Raw genomic sequence first — 27,170 nt, 5'->3', positions numbered from 1 at the left:
AATTGATGAAAAATATTGTGTTTGCCAAATGTTCAATTTGCAAACCAAGACATAATTTTGTCTTTCCGAGATCCTTCATCTCGAATTCCTTCTTTAAATAATCAATTGCCTTTTGGAATTCTGTAAAGTTCCAATAAGGTTTATGTCATTAACATATACGGCAAATATAATGAATTCCGATGTTGTTTTCTTTAAAAACACATGGACAAATGGCATCATTTATATAACCTTCCTTTAATAAATATTTACTAAGGTGGTTATACCACATTCTTCCTGATTGATTTAGACCATACAAAGATCTTTGCGATTTGATTGAAACTATTTCCCGAGACTTTGAATTATGTGCGTCAAACATTTTAAATCCTTCGAAAATTTTCATGTATATCTCATTATCAAGTGATCCCTAAAGGTAGGATGTAACCACATCCATTAAATGCATTCCAAGCTTCTCATGGACACCAAAACTAATGAGATAATGATACGTTATTGCATCCATGATAGGAGAATACGTCTCTTCATAATCGACACCAGGCCTTTGTGAAAATCCTTGTGCAACAAGACGTGCCTTATATCTTTGTACCTCATTTTTCTCATTCCTCTTGCGTACAAAGACCCATTTATATCCAACATGCTTAATACCATTAGGTGTTTGGACTACATGCTTAAAAACTTCACGTTTTGAAAGTGAATTCAACATTGATTGGATTCCTTCTTGCCATTTTGGCCAAATCACGCCTTTGTCGACATTCTCTAATAGATTGAGGTTCAAAATCCTCACTATGTTGCATAATGCTAGATGCAACATTATATGCAAAGACATAATCTACCACTATATCAGATCGATTCAGATTCATCTCAATATCGATTGGGTTTATTAATAGTTCCTTATTTTCTCGAGTCTCACGCTCAGTGATTTCCTCATGAATCTCAGGATTGGTTAAATCGTGGATTTCTTCATGAGACTTTTTCGTAGTGTCATCTTGATCATTTATTTTTATTTTTTCTAGGATTTTGATCCTTAGAGCCCAATGGTCTGCCACGCTTTAGGCGTGCTTTTGACGCATTAGCTATGACACTAAAAGATTGTCCAACTGGGACATCAATACGGATTGGAACATGCTCCGCAGGGACATGTGATTTTGTTATATCTGTAAATGCGTATGGCATTTGATTTACTATTTTCTGCAAATGGATAATCTTTTGCACCTCTTTTTCACAAATAGAGGTGTGTGGATCAAGATGAAACAATGATGGATTTTTCACAAAATTTCCCGTTTGGTTTCACCAATTTCTCCCCCTAAATTTGGGGAAAGTGTCTAATCGAATCGACAATCTGCAAATCGAGTAATAAGCAAATCTCCCGTTAATGTTTTGAGATAGCGAATAATGGAGGGCGATTCAAACACAACATATATTTCTAACCTTTTTTGGGGACCCATCTTGGTGCGATATGGCTGTGCTACAAGCACATATATTGCGCACCCAAAATTTTTTATTAATTTGGGATCAATTACAATGAAATAAAATAATAAAAGAATGCAGAAGAGTACTGCAGAGAAAAGTAAAAGGAGAGAGAGAGAGTTCTTATTGATTTGGGATCAATTACAATATAATAGAACCCTTCTATTTATAGGAAAAAAGTGACGTAGCCACCAAGTAACAAATCCTAAGATATCTCTAAAATATAGACATTCAACTTAAATACAATTTTATTTATAACATAATTTCATTTTTCAAACTTTTTTATATACAAGTTAACAAGAGTTTTTGTCGTTTTCCTCTCAAGCATCATAAGGTCATTTTGGATTAACGAACTTTGGAACTTGGGCCTTGTATGGGCTAAGCCATCTCAGATAGATGACCGACTAAAATTAGGAGTATTTGAAACTTTCATGTCACGCTAACTTTTGCGCCACCCATTAAATTTTTACCTATTTTTCAGAAAAAGTTTAACTTATACCCAATTTGTGGATAATTTCATATAGATACATTTTTTTTCTTCTTCTTTATTGATGTTTTCTTCTTCTTAGTTACAAATGGGTTTTGTTAGATTTATTGTTGTTTTAATAATGTGGTGATTGAGATTTATTTTTTAAGATAACTAAAAGTTAAATTTCAAATTTGGGCTGATTTGGAATAGATTTGGGTATTGAATCATGTATTGAATTATTAAAATTTGACGAACAAATTTATGTTTCAGAACTTAAGATTCGAAATCTGAAGTTGCATTCAATAAGTTGAACTACTTAAGATTCGAATTTTTTAAGTTGCATTTGAAAGATAGAAAAATTCCAGATTTGATATCTGAAGTTACATTGAAGAGATTGAAGTACTTCATATTCGAATTTTTGAAATTGCATTTAAAAAATAGAAGAACTTCATATTTGATTTCTGAAGTTGCATTAATTAAAGAGATTGTACTACTTCAAATCCGATCGGTACACTTTGTAAAGTATTATGCAACGGGAGTATAACTTCAATGATGACCACAAAAGAGACAACAACAACAACCAAGTATAATCCCACTAGTGAGGTCTGGGGAGGGTAAGTGTGTACGCAGACCTTACCTCTACCATGAGGTAGAGAGGCTATTTCCAATAGACCCTCGGCATCCTTCCCTCCAAGAACTCCCCACCTTGCTCTTGGGGTGGCTTGAACCCACAACCTCTTGGTTGAAAGTGGAAGTTACTTACCAGCAGAGCAACCACTCTTGTCGATAACCGCAAAAGAGAGTATATACAAAAATGCCCCTTTGAGATGATTCATCAAATGGGTCAATTGTTTTGGAAAATCTAACCCATTAACACAGCCAATCTGGCCCAGCCCGTAATAAGTCTTGTTCATGGGACATGATCCTTGAGCCTTCATGCGTCTGTACTTTCTTATTGAATCTTTACATAAATAGCCGGTTAGATTTACTATTTATTACATCCGTTAACTTTTACTTGTTCACTGTACTAAAAATATCTTTTTACTTTTATTTGTCCATTTTAGCAAATCAAGAGAAAGATAAATTTTTGTTTGTTTACCCTTATTATTAATTATTCATTTCCAAAAAAAAATTCCAAGACTCTTTAAATGTTATCATTATGAGGGATTATAAAGTAAAATACATACTACAATTACTATTTCTTAAAGTACGTGAAAAGTTCAAAATGAATAACCTAAAATGAACGGAGTCAGTATTTGTTTAAACGATATATCTAGATTATATATTAAATATAAATTGTTATAGACATTATATATAATTTATATATGTATATTATACATCCGCCGGTAATTTAAGCGATTAGGAGGTTTTCTTTCTTACAGTAACCTTTTGTGGCACCTATACTAATACTTGTTTTGTTTTATCATATATTTCTCATTTATCACTTCTTGAACCCTAACGTTCACGCTTCAACATTATTATTTTTTGGATTAACTATCCTGTATCCAAAAGTACGCAACAATGCATATAGCTATTCTATTAGCACCAATTTATTGTTTCAACCTATAACATTGTGAGAACCGTTGTGTTCAGGAAAAGAATCAATAGTTGCCAAAACATGCACGTAAAAAGTTGTACTACAAGTTATTGATGAGATTCTTATTACGAAAATTAAGATGTCTTATTATGCAAAAATCCTTGTAACACTAATATCTCTACCAGTATCTCATTACATTACTTAATAAGTTAATGACAACATCTTAAAGCTCACCAAGACTATAGATCCTATTAATTATTACAAGTTAGTATAAATTATTGAAAAAATGACACTGTATAGTCGTTTTTAAAATAATAGCCGAACAAATATATATTTTTGATATACTTTATGTATTTATATATAAAATTATGCAAATTTTATATACTTTTTCAGCCACCAAATATAAATAGTTTCTTATACGGACTAAAAGTGAAAAAATTCCTAAATTATTTATTTACGTTGATACATGAGCTTGGACAACCCACTAACTTTGAAAGCAATGGTCGAGCTTAGAGGAAGTTTGACGAGGAATGTCAAATTTTATAGGTTTATCTGAATTCATTTAGAACTTGTGATACGGTATAAAAAACCGACTAAAATCTTAATAGATATTCCTATCAGATTTCAACCTATATATAGTTTTAACAATATATATTAAATTCGGTACAAAGCTAAACCAATTAAATTTATATATTGAATCCGCTCATGATCTCAAATTATATGAAATCTCATTAAATCAACGGCAAATGGCCAAATATATCCCTATACTTTCGAAAATGGTGTAAGAGTATCCCTCGTTATACTATTGGGCTATATATACCCTTCTCGTCATACTTTGAAACAAATATACCCTTATTTTGGATGAAGTGTCACGTGTCAGCACCAGATGAAAACGACCCATTTCTTTTTTCTTTTTTTACCCGATCCGTCTTAAAAAATCCACCACCCGACCCGTTTTAAAATTTAGTTTTTTTAAAACATATATTTTGTAAAAACTGGAATTTGTTTTTGCAAAAACTGAAAAAAAAAAAATTGCAAAATATATATTTTTAAGTCTTTTCAGTTTTTTAAAGTATTTTTTTTGTAAAAACTGAAAAAAAATTATTTTTTAAAAATGCTTTAAAAACTGAAAAATATATATTCTGTAAAAACTGGAAAAACAAAATTGCAAAATATATATTTTTAAGTCTTTTCAATTTTTTAAAGTATTATTTTTGTAAAAACTGAAAAGAGAAATATTTTTTAAAAAAATTGGAAAAAAAAAGACTCTCCTAAAGCAGTGGACTTAAAAAAATAAAAATATTTTGCAAAATCTTTTTTTCAGTTTTTACAAAATAAATACTTTAAAAGGCTGAAAAAACTGAAATATATATATTTTGCAAATACTTTTTTTCCAGTTTTTACATAATATATTTTTCAGTTTTTAAAGCATTTTTAAAAAAAATATTTTTTTCCAGTTTTTAAAAAACAATACTTTAAAAAACTGAAAAGACTTAAAAATATATATTTTGCAAATTCATTTTTTACAAAAATAATTTCCAGTTTTTACAAAATATATGTTTTTAAAAAACTGAATTTTAAAACGGGTCGTGTGGTGGGTTTTTAAAAATGGATCGGGTAAAAAAGAAATGGGTCGTTTTTATCTGGTGCTGACACGTGACACTCATCCAAAATAAGGGTATATTTGTTCCAAAGTATGACGGGAAGAGTATATATAATCCCTAATAAGGAGTATTCTTAGACCATTTTCGACAGCACAAGGGTACATTTCGCCATTTGCAGTTGATTTAATAAGAACGTGATATGGTCGGAAGCACTAAGAGAAAAACTTGCTCTACTTCTAGTGCTTATTTCCAGCTAGTGTACAACCATAGACTACGTGTCGATTTAGAATTCATTAAAACAACCAATAAGTCCACCTACAAATTAGCACTCACGAGTTCACCTTTTTTCACTAGTTACATCTTAAATTATAATATGCGGATTAGGATAAGCTTTGGCTTGTTATATTTTAAATGACGATTAACAAGTCAATGCCACCAAATGTTGATTATGAATATAAGTTATATATATATAATGGTATAACTTTTTTATACTTTACCTGACAGAATGAAAGAAAGCAAATATATGTGGAAATGAAGTAATGGCAAAACGGAAGTGAATCATATTGGCTAGCTATGACCTAGTGTACATCATCTTTTCCAAGAAGGAATGATATTCATTAAATGCGTCAAATGAACAGATTGGATCAAACTTAGACGAACTAAATTACGTCAAATTAATAAGTTGGTCATGATTTAACTTGTCCAAAGTTTATTTGGATTAATATGGTTCGATCAAGATATGTCCATTTTTATGTTATTTTTCGACAAAAAAATGTTAAAGTTAATTTATTTTCCTTTAATTATTAGCTTAATAGGTTCTTTTAAATTTAAATAATACGTAATCTCTGAATTTAATTCTGCTTGTTTTGTTTGAGTTGCATTTGTTGATCCATTTTGATCCAGTTTTTTAATAAATTATTTCATGTGCAACTCGTTAAGTCAAATCAACAAATAAATTACTTTTTAACCCATCTAAACTAATTACTAAAAAATAAGTTGATTTTATCATCTCTAATTTTGACATTGCAACAAAATCCTTCTTGGGATGCGGTCCTTCCACGAACCCTGCATGAAGAGGGAATTGTTGAGGTTTTAATTTTTTAAGATGTAATATTCAAGGCAAGGCTCGTAGTCAAAGGGTATAGACAACGAGAAGGTCTAGACTACTTTGATACGTATTCTCCAATTACAAGAATTACGTCCATACGGATATTAATAGCATTAGCTGCAGTGTATGGTCTTGAAATTCATCAAATGGATGTTAAGACGGCCTTCTTAAATGGAGAGTTGGAGGGAGAAATTTACATGGAACAACCTGAAGGGTTTGTAGTTCCAGGTAAAGAAAAGAAGGTATGTAGACTTGTTAAGTCTCTTTACGGACTTAAATAAGCACCCAAACAATGGCATGCGAAATTTGACCAAACAATGTTGTCAAATGGTTTTAAGATAAATGAATGTGATAAATGCGTGTACATTAAAAATGTTCCAAATCACATAGTCATTGTTTGCTTATATGTGGATGATATGTTGATAATGAGTAATGACATTGCCAACATAAATGCTACTAAGCGTATGCTCAATAGCAAGTTTGATATGAAAGACTTGGGAGTTGCTGATTTAATTCTGGGAATTAAGATCAATAAAACTCCTCAAGGTCTGGCATTGTCACAATCTCATTATATTAAGACAGTACTTGAAAAATTCAAGCACTTGGGCTTTAAAGTTGCAAAGACTCCAATTGACGTGAATCTTGCATTAGCAAAGAACAAAGGCCAAAGCATATCACAATTGGATTATGCTCGTGTATTGGGATGCTTAATGTATATCATGAATTGTACACGACCAGATATAGCTTGTGCTATAAGTAAACTGAGTCGATATACGAGCAATCCAGGCCAATCTCATTGGATGGCAATGAAACGAGTTTTGGGATATTTAGAACATACCCAGAACTTTGAATTGCACTACAGTAATTTCCCTGCGGTGATTGAGGGATACTGTGATGCAAATTGGATCACCGGTTCAACTGATTCTAAGTCCACAAGTGGATATGTATTCACTATTGGTGGAGGAGCGGTATCTTGGAAGTCGTCCAAACAAACATGTATTGCCCGCTCTACAATGGAGGCTGAATTCATAGCCTTAGATAAAGCCGGTGAAGAAGCTGAATGGCTCCGGAATTTCTTGGAAGACATTCCATTTTGGCCCAAACCGTTGGCACCAATATGCATACATTGTGATAGTCAAGCGGCAATTGGAAGGGCTGGGAGCGTTATGTATAACGGTAAATCTCGTCATATACGACGAAGACATAAAACCGTTAGGCAATTACTCTCTAGAGGAATTATCACGATTGACTATGTAAAGTCAAGTGATAATGTGTCGGATCCACTTACAAAAGGCCTAACTAGAGAGGTAGTTGAGAAATCATCAAGGGGAATGGGGCTATGGCCGAGAACAAGTCATTGTGGCGGTAACTCTACCTAGAAGACTGGAGATCCCAAGATCTAGGTTCAAGGAGATCAAACAAAGTCATTAATGACGGTTCAACATTGTCAAATAAAATTTTAGTCCATTCTCGTGATGAGACAATGTTCAGTATCAAGGATAAAGCATTAAGGCTTTTTAATGATTTTTAAATTTGATACGGGGTATATCAAATAGTGTATCTACAGGATGACACGTTTAGGAATCACCTATGTAAGTGTGAAGTGTTAGCCGCTTCAAGGAGAACTTTGTAAGGCCAGTTCTCTACGCACTTATGAAACCAGGCGGTGTTCATGGCTGAAACGAACACAACAATGAGAACCAAAGACGGTTAAGGGTTGATTGTGTGACTTATGGTTGTCTAGGTATACACCAAAGATCGACGGTTCAAAGATATCAAATCTACCGATTGACCGAGTATATCCGACATAAGTTTACTACGGAAAGTTCAAAGGGAAACCTACTTATCCAGATGCGATTAATCCTTGCTTGTAAATCACACAGTTTTTCCATGCATACTTCCGTGATATAGCCATTCCCCATTCATGTGGGGGATTGTTGAGGTTTTAATTTTTTAAGATGTAATATTCTTAAAATGAGGGTGAATGAGAAATGGAGGGAAAATGAAATTTTGAGTAACATTTTAAGTTTCCCCCTCTTAACAATGAGACATTGTCCCATATTGGAAGTGGAAGTCATTTTTGGTGGGTATATATATAATTGCTCTTCTTGTAGCTCTTAAAGAGTTAAGAAGAAAGCAAGCTTCGGATTTGGATTCGGATTTGGATTTGGATTTGGATTTGGTCAAATGATCGATTGATTGATTAATTTTTTGGACCAAATTTATTTGTTAATAGTAAATATTAACGTAAGATTATCCGTATTTGTAACGGATATTTTCCAATCCGTGTATTTGATCATTTGGCAGCCGGATAATGGTCTTCCCACCATAAAGTGCTTGCTCCACCATGAAGTGCTTGCTCCACAAATATGTAATGCTTGCCCCACCATGAAGGGTGGACGTTTTGGTCTTGCACTCCCTCTTGGCTGCTATAAATATGAGCAGCAAGTGTTGAAGAAATTGCTCAGAACTCAACATACAATTCGCTCAACAAATTGGCTATACATTGCACTCCTTCCTCTCAGAACTTCCATACGTTTTTCTGAGTATATACTCCTTCGTTCTGCATTGTTTTTAACTTCAAACAAAGCAATTGTAAGTGTGATTTGCTACCGAACTTTGTGTTCGCTGAAACACTGGGGTTTGAAGTACCGCTACACCAGTGTGTTATTCGTTCTATCCTGGGAGGAAATAATCCATTACCTTGGGTACTAGGAGGGGATTAAATTCCTTAAGGAAACACTGTGAATTCAGTGGGCTCGAATTTATAACTGTTTCATTACGTTAATTTATATTTTGCAGAATTAGAATTATTATTTACAAATACAGCATTATTGACGGGGAACAACAATCTTAAGGAATTTAATATTTATTTCTGTATTTGTGTTATTCTAATTATTCTGCAAACTAAAACCTTTGTGGTTTGTGTACTCCCATTTTGGAGAGTTAAGCCTTCGTGGCGTTTTATTGGATATTAAAATCTACGTGATTTTTACTCCAGTTTGAAAACGTGTATTAAACGTTTGTTTGTGTCATTCTTTTACAGAAAAGATGATGACTGAAAACGAAAACCAAGCTGTTCCGATGGCGACTGCCAACGCAAGGACAAGCCGAACACCGGCGTTGGCACCGGCAGAAAAACCCGGAAAATTTTCCGGGATTTATTTCAAGCGCTGGCAGCAGAAGATGTTCTTCTACTTGACTACGTTATGTCTACAGAAGTTCATCAAGGAAGATGTTCCTGATCTGCCGGATAAAACTCCAGATAATGAACGCTTTCTCGTGATTGAAGCGTGGAAGCATTCTGATTTTTTATGTAAGAATTATATTCTTAGCGGACTGGATGATAATCTGTATAATGTATACAGTAGCATGGAGACATCCAAAGAATTGTGGAATGCGCTTGAAAAGAAATATAAGACTGAAGATGCCGGGATGAAGAAATTCGTTGCCGCAAAATTTCTGGACTACAAAATGATAGATAGCAAGTCTGTTATTACTCAAGTCCAGGAATTGCAAGTGATTATTCATGATCTACTTGCTGAAGGTCTTGTAATCAACGAAGCATTCCAAGTAGCAGCAATGATTGAGAAGTTGCCTCAATTGTGGAAGGACTTCAAAAATTATTTGAAACACAAACGAAAGGAAATGTCCCTTGAAGATCTCATTGTTCGGTTGAGAATCGAAGAGGACAATAAAGCTGCTGAAAGGAGAGGCCGTGGAAATTCAACAATAATGGGAGCAAATATTGTTGAAGCTAACAAGAAGAGGAAGAAGGCTTCTGGTCCGAAATACAACCCAAGCAAGAAGCGGTTCAGTGGAAACTGCTACAACTGTGGGAAAACTGGACACAAGTCTACGGAGTGTCGTGCTCCGAAGAAAGACAAGAAAAGGGGTCAAGCAAACATGGTAGTAAACCATGATGATGTTGATAACTTGTGTGCCATGCTCTCTGAATGTAACTTGGTGGGAAATCCTAAACTGTGGTGGTTTGATTCAGGAGCCACTCGCCATGTTTGTGCAGTTAGAGAGGCTTTTGCTACCTATGCTCTTGCTGAACCCGGAGAGACAGTTTATATGGGAAATGCTTCAACAGCAAAAGTTGAAGGATATGGGAAGGTATTTCTAAAAATGACTTCTGGCAAGGTCATGACTTTGAACAATGTCCTTCATGTTCCCGAAATGAGAAAGAATTTAGTCTCTACTGGACTTCTTGTTACGCACGGTTTTAAGTGCGTTTTTGTATCCAACAAGGTTGTAATTAGTAAGAATGGAATATTTGTGGGAAAAGGTTACCTCACCGAGGGCCTTTTCAACCTAAATGTAATGGTTGTTGAAAATAATAATAATATTTCAGCTTCTTCTTACTTACTTGAGTCAAATGATTTATGGCATGTACGTTTGGGTCATGTCAATTATAAAACCTTGCGGAAAATGATTAACTTGGAAGTACTGCCCAAGTTTGAATGCGAAAAATTAAGATGTCAAATATGTGTGGAATCTAAGTATGTTAAACATCCTTATAAGTCAGTTGAAAGGAATTCAAATCCTTTATACTTAATTCACACAGATATTTGTGACATGAAGTCAATACCATCTCGCGGTAGAAAGAAGTATTTCATAACTTTTATTGACGATGGTACTCGATATTGCTATGTTTACTTACTGAATAGTAAAGATGAAGCAATAGACGCATTCAGGCAATACAAAAATGAAGTTGAAACGCAACTTAACAAGAAAGTAAAAATGATAAGAAGTGATAGGGGTGGTGAATATGAATCTCCTTTTGAAGAAATATGTTTAGAATATGGAATTATTCATCAAACAACAGCCCCTTACACGCCCCAATCTAATGGGATTGCGGAAAGAAAGAATCGCACATTAAAGGAGATGATGAATGCGTTGTTGATAAGTTCTGGTTTGCCACAGAACTTGTGGGGGGAAGCCATTCTTACGGCTAATCGAATATTAAATCGAGTGCCCCATAGCAAAACACAATCCATTCCATATGAACAATGGAAAGGAAGGAAGCCCAACTTGAATTATTTTAAAGTGTGGGGGTGTTTGGCAAAAGTGCAAGTTCCTAAACCCAAAAGGGTAAAGATAGGACCGAAAACCGTTGATTGTGTTTTCATAGGATATGCGACAAATAGTAAAGCATATCGATTTCTGGTTCATAAATCAGAAAATCCCGACATTCATAATAATACGGTTATAGAATCAGATAATGCTGAGTTCTTTGAAAATATATATCCGTATAAAAAGGAATGTGAGTCGTTTGGTGAAGGATCTAAACGATCTCGGGAAGAAACAAAAGAAAGTACATATAATCAGGAGGATCCAAGACGCAGTAAACGTCAAAGGACGTCTACTTCATTTGGACCAGATTTTGTGACTTTCTTATTGGAGAATGAGCCTCAAACATTTAAAGAAGCTATGACTTCTTCGGAATCATTGTTTTGGAAAGAGGCAGTCAATAGTGAAATAGAATCCATATTGAATAACCATACATGGGAATTGGTTGATCTTCCTCCTGGAAATAAACCTTTGGGTTCTAAATGGATTTTTAAGAGAAAAATCAAAGATGATGGCACTATTGATAAATTCAAGGCAAGGCTCGTAGTCAAAGGGTATAGACAACGAGAAGGTCTAGACTACTTTGATACGTACTCTCCAGTTACAAGAATTACGTCCATATGGATGTTAATAGCATTAGCTGCAGTGTATGGTCTTGAAATTCATCAAATGGATGTTAAGACGGCCTTCTTAAATGGAGAGTTGGAGGGAGAAATTTACATGGAACAACCTGAAGGGTTTGTAGTTCAAGGTAAAGAAAAGAAGGTATGTAGACTTGTTAAGTCTCTTTACGGACTAAAACAAGCACCCAAACAATGACATGCGAAATTTGACCAAACAATGTTGTCAAATGGTTTTAAGATAAATGAATGTGATAAATGCGTGTACATTAAAAATGTTCCAAATCACATAGTCATTGTTTGCTTATATGTGGATGATATGTTGATAATGAGTAATGACATTGCCAACATAAATGCTACTAAACGTATGCTCAATAGCAAGTTTGATATGAAAGACTTGGGAGTTGCTGATTTAATTCTGGGAATTAAGATCAATAAAACTCCTCAAGGTCTGGCATTGTCACAATCTCATTATATTAAGACAGTACTTGAAAAATTCAAGCACTTGGGCTTTAAAGTTGCAAAGACTCCAATTGACGTGAATCTTGCATTAGCAAAGAACAAAGGCCAAAGCATATCACAATTGGATTATGCTCGTGTATTGGGATGCTTAATGTATATCATGAATTGTACACGACCAGATATAGCTTGTGCTATAAGTAAACTGAGTCGATATACGAGCAATCCAGGCCAATCTCATTGGATGGCAATGAAACGAGTTTTGGGATATTTAGAACATACCCAGAACTTTGAATTGCACTACAGTAATTTCCCTGCGGTGATTGAGGGATACTGTGATGCAAATTGGATCACCGGTTCAACTGATTCTAAGTCCACAAGTGGATATGTATTCACTATTGGTGGAGGAGCGGTATCTTGGAAGTCGTCCAAACAAACATGTATTGCCCGCTCTACAATGGAGGCTGAATTCATAGCCTTAGATAAAGCCGGTGAAGAAGCTGAATGGCTCCGGAATTTCTTGGAAGACATTCCATTTTGGCCCAAACCGTTGGCACCAATATGCATACATTGTGATAGTCAAGCGGCAATTGGAAGGGCTGGGAGCGTTATGTATAACGGTAAATCTCGTCATATACGACGAAGACATAAAACCGTTAGGCAATTACTCTCTAGAGGAATTATCACGATTGACTATGTAAAGTCAAGTGATAATGTGTCGGATCCACTTACAAAAGGCCTAACTAGAGAGGTAGTTGAGAAATCATCAAGGGGAATGGGGCTATGGCCGAGAACAAGTCATTGTGGCGGTAACTCTACCTAGAAGACTGGAGATCCCAAGATCTAGGTTCAAGGAGATCAAACAAAGTCATTAATGACGGTTCAACATTGTCAAATAAAATTTTAGTCCATTCTCGTGATGAGACAATGTTCAGTATCAAGGATAAAGCATTAAGGCTTTTTAATGATTTTTAAATTTGATACGGGGTATATCAAATAGTGTATCTACAGGATGACACGTTTAGGAATCACCTATGTAAGTGTGAAGTGTTAGCCGCTTCAAGGAGAACTTTGTAAGGCCAGTTCTCTACGCACTTATGAAACCAGGCGGTGTTCATGGCTGAAACGAACACAACAATGAGAACCAAAGACGGTTAAGGGTTGATTGTGTGACTTATGGTTGTCTAGGTATACACCAAAGATCGACGGTTCAAAGATATCAAATCTACCGATTGACCGAGTATATCCGACATAAGTTTACTACGGAAAGTTCAAAGGGAAACCTACTTATCCAGATGCGATTAATCCTTGCTTGTAAATCACACAGTTTTTCCATGCATACTTCCGTGATATAGCCATTCCCCATTCATGTGGGGGATTGTTGAGGTTTTAATTTTTTAAGATGTAATATTCTTAAAATGAGGGTGAATGGGAAATGGAGGGAAAATGAAATTTTGAGTAACATTTTAAGTTTCCCCCTCTTAACAATGAGACATTGTCCCATATTGGAAGTGGAAGACATTTTTGGTGGGTATATATATAATTGCTCTTCTTGTAGCTCTTAAAGAGTTAAGAAGAAAGCAAGCTTCGGATTTGGATTCGGATTTGGATTTGGATTTGGATTTGGTCAAATGATCGATTGATTGATTAATTTTTTGGACCAAATTTATTTGTTAATAGTAAATATTAACGTAAGATTATCCGTATTTGTAACGGATATTTTCCAATCCGTGTATTTGATCATTTGGCAGCCGGATAATGGTCTTCCCACCATAAAGTGCTTGCTCCACCATGAAGTGCTTGCTCCACAAATATGTAATGCTTGCCCCACCATGAAGGGTGGACGTTTTGGTCTTGCACTCCCTCTTGGCTGCTATAAATATGAGCAGCAAGTGTTGAAGAAATTGCTCAGAACTCAACATACAATTCGCTCAACAAATTGGCTATACATTGCACTCCTTCCTCTCAGAACTTCCATACGTTTTTCTGAGTATATACTCCTTCGTTCTGCATTGTTTTTAACTTCAAACAAAGCAATTGTAAGTGTGATTTGCTACCGAACTTTGTGTTCGCTGAAACACTGGGGTTTGAAGTACCGCTACACCAGTGTGTTATTCGTTCTATCCTGGGAGGAAATAATCCATTACCTTGGGTACTAGGAGGGGATTAAATTCCTTAAGGAAACACTGTGAATTCAGTGGGCTCGAATTTATAACTGTTTCATTACGTTAATTTATATTTTGCAGAATTAGAATTATTATTTACAAATACAGCATTATTGACGGGGAACAACAATCTTAAGGAATTTAATATTTATTTCTGTATTTGTGTTATTCTAATTATTCTGCAAACTAAAACCTTTGTGGTTTGTGTACTCCCATTTTGGAGAGTTAAGCCTTCGTGGCGTTTTATTGGATATTAAAATCTACGTGATTTTTACTCCAGTTTGAAAACGTGTATTAAACGTTTGTTTGTGTCATTCTTTTACAGAAAAGATGATGACTGAAAACGAAAACCAAGCTGTTCCGATGGCGACTGCCAACGCAAGGACAAGCCGAACACCGGCGTTGGCACCGGCAGAAAAACCCGGAAAATTTTCCGGGATTTATTTCAAGCGCTGGCAGCAGAAGATGTTCTTCTACTTGACTACGTTATGTCTACAGAAGTTCATCAAGGAAGATGTTCCTGATCTGCCGGATAAAACTCCAGATAATGAACGCTTTCTCGTGATTGAAGCGTGGAAGCATTCTGATTTTTTATGTAAGAATTATATTCTTAGCGGACTGGATGATAATCTGTATAATGTATACAGTAGCATGGAGACATCCAAAGAATTGTGGAATGCGCTTGAAAAGAAATATAAGACTGAAGATGCCGGGATGAAGAAATTCGTTGCCGCAAAATTTCTGGACTACAAAATGATAGATAGCAAGTCTGTTATTACTCAAGTCCAGGAATTGCAAGTGATTATTCATGATCTACTTGCTGAAGGTCTTGTAATCAACGAAGCATTCCAAGTAGCAGCAATGATTGAGAAGTTGCCTCAATTGTGGAAGGACTTCAAAAATTATTTGAAACACAAACGAAAGGAAATGTCCCTTGAAGATCTCATTGTTCGGTTGAGAATCGAAGAGGACAATAAAGCTGCTGAAAGGAGAGGCCGTGGAAATTCAACAATAATGGGAGCAAATATTGTTGAAGCTAACAAGAAGAGGAAGAAGGCTTCTGGTCCGAAATACAACCCAAGCAAGAAGCGGTTCAGTGGAAACTGCTACAACTGTGGGAAAACTGGACACAAGTCTACGGAGTGTCGTGCTCCGAAGAAAGACAAGAAAAGGGGTCAAGCAAACATGGTAGTAAACCATGATGATGTTGATAACTTGTGTGCCATGCTCTCTGAATGTAACTTGGTGGGAAATCCTAAACTGTGGTGGTTTGATTCAGGAGCCACTCGCCATGTTTGTGCAGTTAGAGAGGCTTTTGCTACCTATGCTCTTGCTGAACCCGGAGAGACAGTTTATATGGGAAATGCTTCAACAGCAAAAGTTGAAGGATATGGGAAGGTATTTCTAAAAATGACTTCTGGCAAGGTCATGACTTTGAACAATGTCCTTCATGTTCCCGAAATGAGAAAGAATTTAGTCTCTACTGGACTTCTTGTTACGCACGGTTTTAAGTGCGTTTTTGTATCCAACAAGGTTGTAATTAGTAAGAATGGAATATTTGTGGGAAAAGGTTACCTCACCGAGGGCCTTTTCAACCTAAATGTAATGGTTGTTGAAAATAATAATAATATTTCAGCTTCTTCTTACTTACTTGAGTCAAATGATTTATGGCATGTACGTTTGGGTCATGTCAATTATAAAACCTTGCGGAAAATGATTAACTTGGAAGTACTGCCCAAGTTTGAATGCGAAAAATTAAGATGTCAAATATGTGTGGAATCTAAGTATGTTAAACATCCTTATAAGTCAGTTGAAAGGAATTCAAATCCTTTATACTTAATTCACACAGATATTTGTGACATGAAGTCAATACCATCTCGCGGTAGAAAGAAGTATTTCATAACTTTTATTGACGATGGTACTCGATATTGCTATGTTTACTTACTGAATAGTAAAGATGAAGCAATAGACGCATTCAGGCAATACAAAAATGAAGTTGAAACGCAACTTAACAAGAAAGTAAAAATGATAAGAAGTGATAGGGGTGGTGAATATGAATCTCCTTTTGAAGAAATATGTTTAGAATATGGAATTATTCATCAAACAACAGCCCCTTACACGCCCCAATCTAATGGGATTGCGGAAAGAAAGAATCGCACATTAAAGGAGATGATGAATGCGTTGTTGATAAGTTCTGGTTTGCCACAGAACTTGTGGGGGAAGCCATTCTTACGGCTAATCGAATATTAAATCGAGTGCCCCATAGCAAAACACAATCCATTCCATATGAACAATGGAAAGGAAGGAAGCCCAACTTGAATTATTTTAAAGTGTGGGGGTGTTTGGCAAAAGTGCAAGTTCCTAAACCCAAAAGGGTAAAGATAGGACCGAAAACCGTTGATTGTGTTTTCATAGGATATGCGACAAATAGTAAAGCATATCGATTTCTGGTTCATAAATCAGAAAATCCCGACATTCATAATAATACGGTTATAGAATCAGATAATGCTGAGTTCTTTGAAAATATATATCCGTATAAAAAGGAATGTGAGTCGTTTGGTGAAGGATCTAAACGATCTCGGGAAGAAACAAAAGAAAGTACATATAATCAGGAGGATCCAAGACGCAGTAAACGTCAAAGGACGTCTACTTCATTTGGACCAGATTTTGTGACTTTCTTATTGGAGAATGAGCCTCAAACATTTAAAGAAGCTATGACTTCTTCGGAATCATTGTTTTGGAAAGAGGCAGTCAATAGTGAAATAGAATCCATATTGAATAACCATACATGGGAATTGGTTGATCTTCCTCCTGGAAATAAACCTTTGGGTTCTAAATGGATTTTTAAGAGAAAAATCAAAGATGATGGCACTATTGATAAATTCAAGGCAAGGCTCGTAGTCAAAGGGTATAGACAACGAGAAGGTCTAGACTACTTTGATACGTACTCTCCAGTTACAAGAATTACGTCCATACGGATGTTAATAGCATTAGCTGCAGTGTATGGTCTTGAAATTCATCAAATGGATGTTAAGACGGCCTTCTTAAATGGAGAGTTGGAGGAAGAAATTTACATGGAACAACCTGAAGGGTTTGTAGTTCCAGGTAAAGAAAAGAAGGTATGTAGACTTGTTAAGTCTCTTTACGGACTAAAACAAGCACCCAAACAATGGCATGCGAAATTTGACCAAACAATGTTGTCAAATGGTTTTAAGATAAATGAATGTGATAAATGCGTGTACATTAAAAATGTTCCAAATCACATAGTCATTGTTTGCTTATATGTGGATGATATGTTGATAATGAGTAATGACATTGCCAACATAAATGCTACTAAACGTATGCTCAATAGCAAGTTTGATATGAAAGACTTGGGAGTTGCTGATTTAATTCTGGGAATTAAGATCAATAAAACTCCTCAAGGTCTGGCATTGTCACAATCTCATTATATTAAGACAGTACTTGAAAAATTCAAGCACTTGGGCTTTAAAGTTGCAAAGACTCCAATTGACGTGAATCTTGCATTAGCAAAGAACAAAGGCCAAAGCATATCACAATTGGATTATGCTCGTGTATTGGGATGCTTAATGTATATCATGAATTGTACACGACCAGATATAGCTTGTGCTATAAGTAAACTGAGTCGATATACGAGCAATCCAGGCCAATCTCATTGGATGGCAATGAAACGAGTTTTGGGATATTTAGAACATACCCAGAACTTTGAATTGCACTACAGTAATTTCCCTGCGGTGATTGAGGGATACTGTGATGCAAATTGGATCACCGGTTCAACTGATTCTAAGTCCACAAGTGGATATGTATTCACTATTGGTGGAGGAGCGGTATCTTGGAAGTCGTCCAAACAAACATGTATTGCCCGCTCTACAATGGAGGCTGAATTCATAGCCTTAGATAAAGCCGGTGAAGAAGCTGAATGGCTCCGGAATTTCTTGGAAGACATTCCATTTTGGCCCAAACCGTTGGCACCAATATGCATACATTGTGATAGTCAAGCGGCAATTGGAAGGGCTGGGAGCGTTATGTATAACGGTAAATCTCGTCATATACGACGAAGACATAAAACCGTTAGGCAATTACTCTCTAGAGGAATTATCACGATTGACTATGTAAAGTCAAGTGATAATGTGTCGGATCCACTTACAAAAGGCCTAACTAGAGAGGTAGTTGAGAAATCATCAAGGGGAATGGGGCTATGGCCGAGAACAAGTCATTGTGGCGGTAACTCTACCTAGAAGACTGGAGATCCCAAGATCTAGGTTCAAGGAGATCAAACAAAGTCATTAATGACGGTTCAACATTGTCAAATAAAATTTTAGTCCATTCTCGTGATGAGACAATGTTCAGTATCAAGGATAAAGCATTAAGGCTTTTTAATGATTTTTAAATTTGATACGGGGTATATCAAATAGTGTATCTACAGGATGACACGTTTAGGAATCACCTATGTAAGTGTGAAGTGTTAGCCGCTTCAAGGAGAACTTTGTAAGGCCAGTTCTCTACGCACTTATGAAACCAGGCGGTGTTCATGGCTGAAACGAACACAACAATGAGAATCAAAGACGGTTAAGGGTTGATTGTGTGACTTATGGTTGTCTAGGTATACACCAAAGATCGACGGTTCAAAGATATCAAATCTACCGATTGACCGAGTATATCCGACATAAGTTTACTACGGAAAGTTCAAAGGGAAACCTACTTATCCAGATGTAATTAATCCTTGCTTGTAAATCACACAGTTTTTCCATACATACTTCCGTGATATAGCCATTCCCCATTCATGTGGGGGATTGTTGAGGTTTTAATTTTTTAAGATGTAATATTCTTAAAATGAGGGTGAATGGGAAATGGAGGGAAAATGAAATTTTGAGTAACATTTTAAGTTTCCCCCTCTTAACAATGAGACATTGTCCCATATTGGAAGTGGAAGACATTTTTGGTGGGTATATATATAATTTCTCTTCTTGTAGCTCTTAACGGCTTCGGCTTCGGCTTCGGATTTGGATTTGGATTTGGATTTGGATTTGGTCAAATGATCGATTGATTGATTAATTTTTTGGACCAAATTTATTTGTTAATAGTAAATATTAACGTAAGATTATCCGTATTTGTAACGGATATTTTCCAATCCGTGTATTTGATCATTTGGCAGCCGGATAATGGTCTTCCCACCATAAAGTGCTTGCTCCACCATGAAGTGCTTGCTCCACAAATATGTAATGCTTGCCCCACCATGAAGGGTGGACGTTTTGGTCTTGCACTCCCTCTTGGCTGCTATAAATATGAGCAGCAAGTGTTGAAGAAATTGCTCAGAACTCAACATACAATTCGCTCAACAAATTGGCTATACATTGCACTCCTTCCTCTCAGAACTTCCATACGTTTTTCTGAGTATATACTCCTTCGTTCTGCATTGTTTTTAACTTCAAACAAAGCAATTGTAAGTGTGATTTGCTACCGAACTTTGTGTTCGCTGAAACACTGGGGTTTGAAGTACCGCTACACCAGTGTGTTATTCGTTCTATCCTGGGAGGAAATAATCCATTACCTTGGGTACTAGGAGGGGATTAAATTCCTTAAGGAAACACTGTGAATTCAGTGGGCTCGAATTTATAACTGTTTCATTACGTTAATTTATATTTTGCAGAATTAGAATTATTATTTACAAATACAGCATTATTGACGGGGAACAACAGGAATGCCCCTGTGCAGGGGCGGATCTATGTATGGATTTGAGGGAGGCACACCACCTGGTCGCTCGGGTAAAATTTTATATACATACTAGTATTTTTCGCTAAAACGATTACATAAGCGATAAGTGACACCCCAAATTACAAAGTAGGTGCAGGTTCCACGGTTGAACTGTTGATTTCTCACACCCAACATCAAGGATCGAGGCTCCCTGGAAATCTCTTGTTGTTCCCCTTTTTCCTTTTTCCTTTTTCCTTTTTCCCTTTGCTTTCTTTTTATAATGCTCCTTTTGTTAATTTCTCTTATTTTTTTCATCTTTGTTATTCATTTTTTTTTACAATTCCAGTTTTATTATTTATTTATATTGCATATTTTCTTCCTTTATCATTTTCTGGATCTTCAAATTTTATTTAGATGTAATTTAATTATTTTCTTTTTTTATCCATCTAATATTATTTTATTAATTACAGAAAAAATTTATAGTGATGCATCAGACATAATATAATATTACTCAGTTACATGTAGATTGAAGGGACGTATCACATATTCGTTTATGCATAAAAAATCTTTTAAATTAGATTGAATAAATTCAAAACATATCGTACCTAATCGAATTAATCCAAAACGTATTGAATTGACTTAATGTACACTCTAATTCAATTTTCTTCACTAGTAATCGGTTGCTTAGTGACACTCACAATCATCAAATTCTGAATCCGCCTATGACCATGTGCACCGAGCTGCTTTTCTTAATAATGTGTAAAATGGTCCAAAGCGAAGTAAGCCACAAAGAGAACAAAGATAGGATTTGAAGAGCACTACAAGAAGGATATATGTAGAATAGATTTTTTTGTGCAGAGATGCCATGATTGAGTTTTAAAGTGAAAGCAGGCGTGCTATCCTGTACATCTGGCCACTAAAGCAAAACAACAAAAAATAGAGAGACAATTGTCATTCAAATCGTATATTTCAAGAAAAGTTGTCAAAAACCTCCATTGCTCCCACTCTTCCACTAATGCCTAAAGAAACACCATACGCATGAAAAGGAATTTGAAGAGTAGGTGAGTTAGTGGTTTCTTGTAGCTTTCAATATTGGCTTATTTTATCTCCAATTCTATTGTACTAAACTCCCGTTATGTGCGGAATTCGGAGAAGAACAACATCACAAGAATTTATTGTATGCAGTCATGCAGTTCATTTATCTAAGAGATTATTTCTACTGCTTTAACTCATGATATCCTGGTCACATAGCAATAACTTTATCGGCTTCATTCATCTCCCTAGTTACAAAATAAAAAATAAAAAAAAATAAAAATTAGAGCTAACTCCTTGATTGTGTGGTTTATATCTACTAAGACCTTTCTTTTTACTTCTTTAAAAAAAAGGTTTTCTATTACGTATGAGTGTAGGAGAATAGGGTAGGGAAAAAAGACAATGAGAATCGAAATCACATCTATTGTGTGAAAAACTTTGTATTTTTGTTTCGACGTCACAAGCACGTTTCTAGAAAGTTCAATATAATTTTGAAGAGGATAATCTTAATTATCTTTAATCAACCATCTAATGATGATTGACCATATATGAAATGTTTCAAATGAAATCAGGATTCACAAAAGTGTTTAAGCATTAGCTAGATAAAAGGCGTCCGATACACTAAGTTTCCGCTATTATACGCAATCTTATCTTACATTTTTATAAGAGGTTGTTTCGGTTAGCTAGACAAAAACAGTAACTAGACAATGAAAGCAAATATTGTGAATGTGTGAAAATAAAAAGTGTCTAATCTCAAGGATCGTCATTGTTTCAAATCATGAAAGGAGTATTAGAATATGGCTAGTCTAATCAACTATAAGATGAAATACTAATCCCCTTAACTTATTAAAATCGTAAACGAAAAAATATAAAGGAATGCGTGACAAGTTCCAAACAGATTAGATAAAGAGAAACAAATTAAAGGCTTTAATCTATGCATATGGGAGTCGCTAGAATTTGTAGTAAAGTGAGAACAGAATGACAGATTAGAATAATGTGTCTGATTCTGATTGACCCCACTATCGTTTGTTATTTTCTAATGCCCTCGAAGTCAAAAGTGGGAGCAAACTGTACTTCTAATTCCATAATTTTCAATGAAACCACAAGCAAAACATTAACTACTGTTTTAAAAGGCATTTTCGGGGCGAGTCCGGACGAGTCGTACCAAAAACGTTCGGGCGATAGTGTGAGACGAAAGTCTTAAGAGGCGTACGCCCAGCAATTTGGGGCGTACTCTCGGGCGTTCGAGACACATTTATTTTTAGTGAGGAGTAAGCCCTACAGACTTTTTCAAATTAAAACAAAATATATTGAATAAGTCCTTCATATAATACTCAAATTCTCAAAAGTAGTTTGGTACTTACTCAAAAGGTTTAAAAAGGAACTCAAAAGTATTAAATTTAAAAGTCAAGACCTTTTTTATTGATTGAAACCCTAATTCATGGTATTTTCCAAATTTTTATCATGTCCGCTAGTCTGCTAATATCTCTCAAAAACAACGAATATTTAATTATTTTTACAAATACAAAGAGAACTACATTATACTTCATAACAACAAGTTCAAAGTTTAAATTGCAGGTTAATCATCATTTTTGTTCCTCCATATATGAAACTTTATTCTTTTAGACTCAAATTACTTGTGCTTGTAAGTAGCACATAATATATTATTTTGATTAGTTTTTTGTGAGGATGGAGCACACGTGCGCGCGCGCGCACACACACACACATATATATATATATATATATATATATATATATATATATATATATATATATAATTTTTATGTAATTTGACCTATTTATAAATATTTACCGTCATTATATTATTTTATAAAATACTAAAAATTAAATACCTATGGGGTTTACACCCCGTGCCTCGGGGCTTAAGCTTCGCTGAGGCATATGTAAAACGCATCGCATTACGCTCACGCCTTTTAAAACACTGACATTAACTGATATTAAATTTAAATTTGATGAATTTAACTTTTACTAAGTATTACTAATGAATTATGAACCTATTATACTTCTAAGATTATGATTTCCAAATTTAGTATTTATTAAAAATTTAGTGATTTTTCTAAATATATATTTATATTATTCTTTATTGAAAATATTGAATTTTGTTGAACCCATGCATGATTATATTCGGGTAAAGATCACTTTTAGCACGCGGCCAAAACTATTTATATTTGCACTACTAAAAAAATTGATTTTAGCGACAGACAAATTTTGTAGCTAAACAGAAAAATCCGTCGCTAATCTCATTTAGTGACAGATTATCAAGAAATTCTGCTAGCTACGGGCGATTTAGCGACAGATTAGCAACGACGTTCGTAGCTAATTCTAGTTTTTTTTGTAGTATTGGTAACCCAAAAAGTATATAGAATTTGTATATTTTTTTGTGTATATATACTGAAATATGTGTGTATATTGTATATTTTTATATAAGAGTGAGTTGCTTTAGTTGTGACCACCCTCCACTTCCAACTAAGAGGTTGTGCATTCGAGTCACCCCAAGAGCAAGGTGGGGAGTTTTTGGAGGGAGGGAGCCGAGGGTCTATCAGAAACAGCCTCTCTACCCCAGGGTAGGAGTAAGGTATGCTTACACACTACCCTACTCAGACCCCAATAATGAGATTATATTGAGTTGTTATTGTTGTTGTGTGTGTATTCTAACTATTAATAAGGAGAATAAACACACAGGAGGTCAACATGTCTGCTTGGCATGGCTGAGGGTATTGCAGTAATTTCATAAAAATTGAGCAATATGATTGGACGAAAAGCAATTTTACTGTAGCTATAACATAAATTTTTCAATGCCTTGACGAAACTACCCTCTGCTTATCTCATCGACAATCAGCACACCATTTTTTTATGTTTTGTCTTTGCCCCTGTTTTCATTATTTATTGCGTAGTTGCCTGCATGTGTGTTTGGTAAGTTTGGCAAATTTGGAGCACATCTTATATAGTGAAAAGCAGCAGATGTGGTGGTGTCAACTTTTCGAAGTTTTTTGCTCCTGTTTTCATCTTTTAATGCATAGTTGATTGAGCATACTTTTATATCCAGAAAAGCAACAAATGTGGTATCGGAGAAACACCTGTAGCAATTGTGTGTGAAATCTTCTATGCACATATTTTCTCTCTTTTTTCCAATTTCTTTTTCACGGACCAATATATTCTTAGTTTTTAACTTTTTAAAATTGCAGGAACACTCAAGCTTTTATTTTATTTTCTTATTGGACATACAATCTTTTTATTTATACCTCTACTTTAAATAAATAGAGCAACAACAAATTTAGTATAATCCCACATGTGAGGTCTGGGGAGGGTAGTGTGTAGGCATATTTTACCCCTACCTTGTGGAGGTAGAGATTTTATTTTCGATAGACCTTCGGCTCAAGGAACAGTGAAAATTAAGTGACAAACAGTACCAACAATAATATAATAAGAACAAATGGCACAACATATAATATAAAGAACCAAGAAAAAATAAAATAATTTTATAACAAAATTATATATGTACTCATATACACAGTTGAACCATAGCGAAAGACTAAAATCTATCTTCACAAAAAAATAAAGACTAAATCTATCTCTGAGTATTAAAATGGAAAATACTCAATGTTTGAAAGGAGCTTAGAGTAGCAAGCCGATTTTCATTGCTTAAAATGATAATTTATTTTTAAAAATATAACTTTAACAATGCAATGTAAAGTTACTATAAGCCGTAATAGTTCAAAGACAATTTTTTTATTTGTATTTTAAATTAACATAGTTTATTTCATAATACAACAATAATTGTTGCATATAATATTTATTGTTGCATGCCAAATCTCTGTTGTTACAAATAGTGGGTTATCTAATATTTGATCTTCAGTTAAAAAAAAAAATTTCATGCTTATGCTAGAGGTCACATTAGACTTCAAGAAAATTACGAGAAATTACCTTTTAAATACTACATTAAAAGAAAAAGAATTTTTATTGTGCATTTGCAAATAAAATAAGAGAAACATATATTCTACAACTTTGAGGTACTTTGGATGGTATAATTATGGTATTTGGTCCTCCAATTACCAAAAGTACTACAACCATGCATTGCCTCTTATAAATATACTTAAGCAGAAAAAATATAAAATTATAACAAAAGGAAACAAATTAAACTGAAAGTCTAGAATATCATAAAATGAGAATGATAAGTAAGAATGTGCCTTGCATCTTTTCAGCTATTGAATATTTTTAATATTGTTTTGTGTAATATTAAAATTTTTAATACGTGATGATTACTCTCTATTTTTTTCTATTTAAAATTTCAACATTTCTATATATATATTCCATTCCCTTAGGTTCTTGCACACCAATCACCAACAACCACATGATAAGTTAACATTACCGTCTACCCCAACAACAAGTCAACAGCACTATCTCCAGTCAACACGTTCATATTTTCATCTTCCACTATAATACTTGTTAAAAGCTACTAGAAAGCCATGCAACTTTATAAAGTTGTAGTAATTCGGAATGCTATAAATAGGACATTACCATAACCTCATTCCTCACAATCATAAGTACCATTTCCTCTCTCGTAAATTACGTGACATATATATATAGTTTGTACAAAAGCCATAAACACCATTACTTATCATCGATCCATATATATCATACTTGATAACTTATTGCATTTGAATTTGAAAGCAAAGAAATGGCTCATTCCAAGCTTATAGCAGCTGCATTGTTGATTTTACTCTTTGTTGATCTTGCCTTTTGTGCAAGATTAGGAAAGTCGGTAAATGGTAAAGGAGGAGGAGGTGGAGGTGGTGGAGGTGGAGGAAGAGGTGGTGGTGGTGGTGGAGGGTCAGCCTTAGGGTCTGGTTCAGGTTATGGTTCGGGGTATGGTTCAGGGGAAGGCTCGGGATATGGTGGGGGTGACGGGCTGTATGGAGGTGGTGGCAGTGGAGGCGGCGGGGGAGGCGGTGGGGGTCGGGGAAATTCGGGTACGGGTAGTGGTTCTGGATATGGGTACGGATCCGGATCCGGATCAGGGTATGGATCGGGTGGAGGAATAGGAAGGGGTGGGGGTGGTGGAGGTGGTGGTGGTCGTGGTGGAGGAGGTGGTGGTGGTGGCAGCACAGGAAATGGCTCAGGGTCTGGCTATGGAAGTGGAAGTGGTTCTGGATATGGAAGTGGTGGGGGTAGAGGAGGAGGAGGCGGTGGCGGTGGAGGAGGAGGTGGCGGCGGTGGTGGTGGCGGTGGCAGTGGCAACGGTTCAGGGTATGGTAGTGGCTCAGGGTATGGATCAGGATATGGTGGAGGGGATGGAGGTGATGAACGACCTTGAACTGCTGGAATATTGAAGTTCATTTTACGTATATTTGATAGTACTATTTGGTATATGCATTTTAAATTTATGAGATATAATAAGTTGCATGGTTTCACCACCTTTATTTATGTGGTATATATATTAAACTTTGCTAGGTTGTGCATGTAATCAAATTTCACTATATTCTGTATTAGTATGTTACTCCAATTTAATGCAATAACTTTCCAGGTTTTCCTCAAAATACACTTTCCGATTTCTGCCTTCTTAAGGGAAATTAGTGGAAACTAGACGGGGTTTTAATAGGGAAGTGCTTGTCTGCTTGACTCATGAAAAAATAGCGAAAGAAAATGTCTTTAATGAAATTTAAACCCACTTCATTTGAGTTTAAGTGAAATTACTACAATAAATTGCAACTCTAATAGTAGTTTCTATTCTCTTAGCTAGCTTTAACTAAAAGTCTCGAGTATGAGTTCATTAAAACATTTCGAGAAAACATGGTAAGACATACATAATACTTCCACTTGATGATATTTCAGTATCAGTATTGCTTATTTGTTCCAAAAATTTGTTGCGAATAGAAATTATAACAAGTGTTTTGGTTGTTGCATTT

General features: G+C 35.1%; 2 protein-coding genes across 2 annotated transcripts; one reads left to right on the top strand and one right to left on the bottom strand.

The window, feature by feature from the left end:
* Positions 1-403: 403 nt before the first annotated feature.
* LOC138893103 (uncharacterized mitochondrial protein AtMg00820-like) lies at positions 404-820 on the bottom strand. Its single transcript, XM_070176873.1, has one exon. It carries the CDS (start codon positions 818-820, stop codon positions 404-406), a length of 417 nt encoding a protein of 138 aa, XP_070032974.1.
* A 24,981-nt stretch (positions 821-25,801) lies between these two features.
* LOC104088860 (glycine-rich cell wall structural protein 2-like) lies at positions 25,802-26,801 on the top strand. The gene is made up of 2 exons (XM_070175283.1): positions 25,802-26,033; positions 26,070-26,801. The coding sequence occupies exons 1-2, from the start codon at positions 25,943-25,945 to the stop codon at positions 26,576-26,578; spliced, it is 600 nt and encodes a 199-aa protein (XP_070031384.1). The 5' UTR covers positions 25,802-25,942; the 3' UTR covers positions 26,579-26,801.
* Positions 26,802-27,170: the final 369 nt, after the last annotated feature.

Source organism: Nicotiana tomentosiformis, chromosome 5 (assembly GCF_000390325.3).
Source record: "Nicotiana tomentosiformis chromosome 5, ASM39032v3, whole genome shotgun sequence".
Classification (NCBI taxonomy): domain Eukaryota; kingdom Viridiplantae; phylum Streptophyta; class Magnoliopsida; order Solanales; family Solanaceae; genus Nicotiana; species Nicotiana tomentosiformis.
The sequence above is the reverse complement of the archived record's forward strand: the minus strand, read 5'-3'. Positions and strand labels throughout refer to the sequence as shown.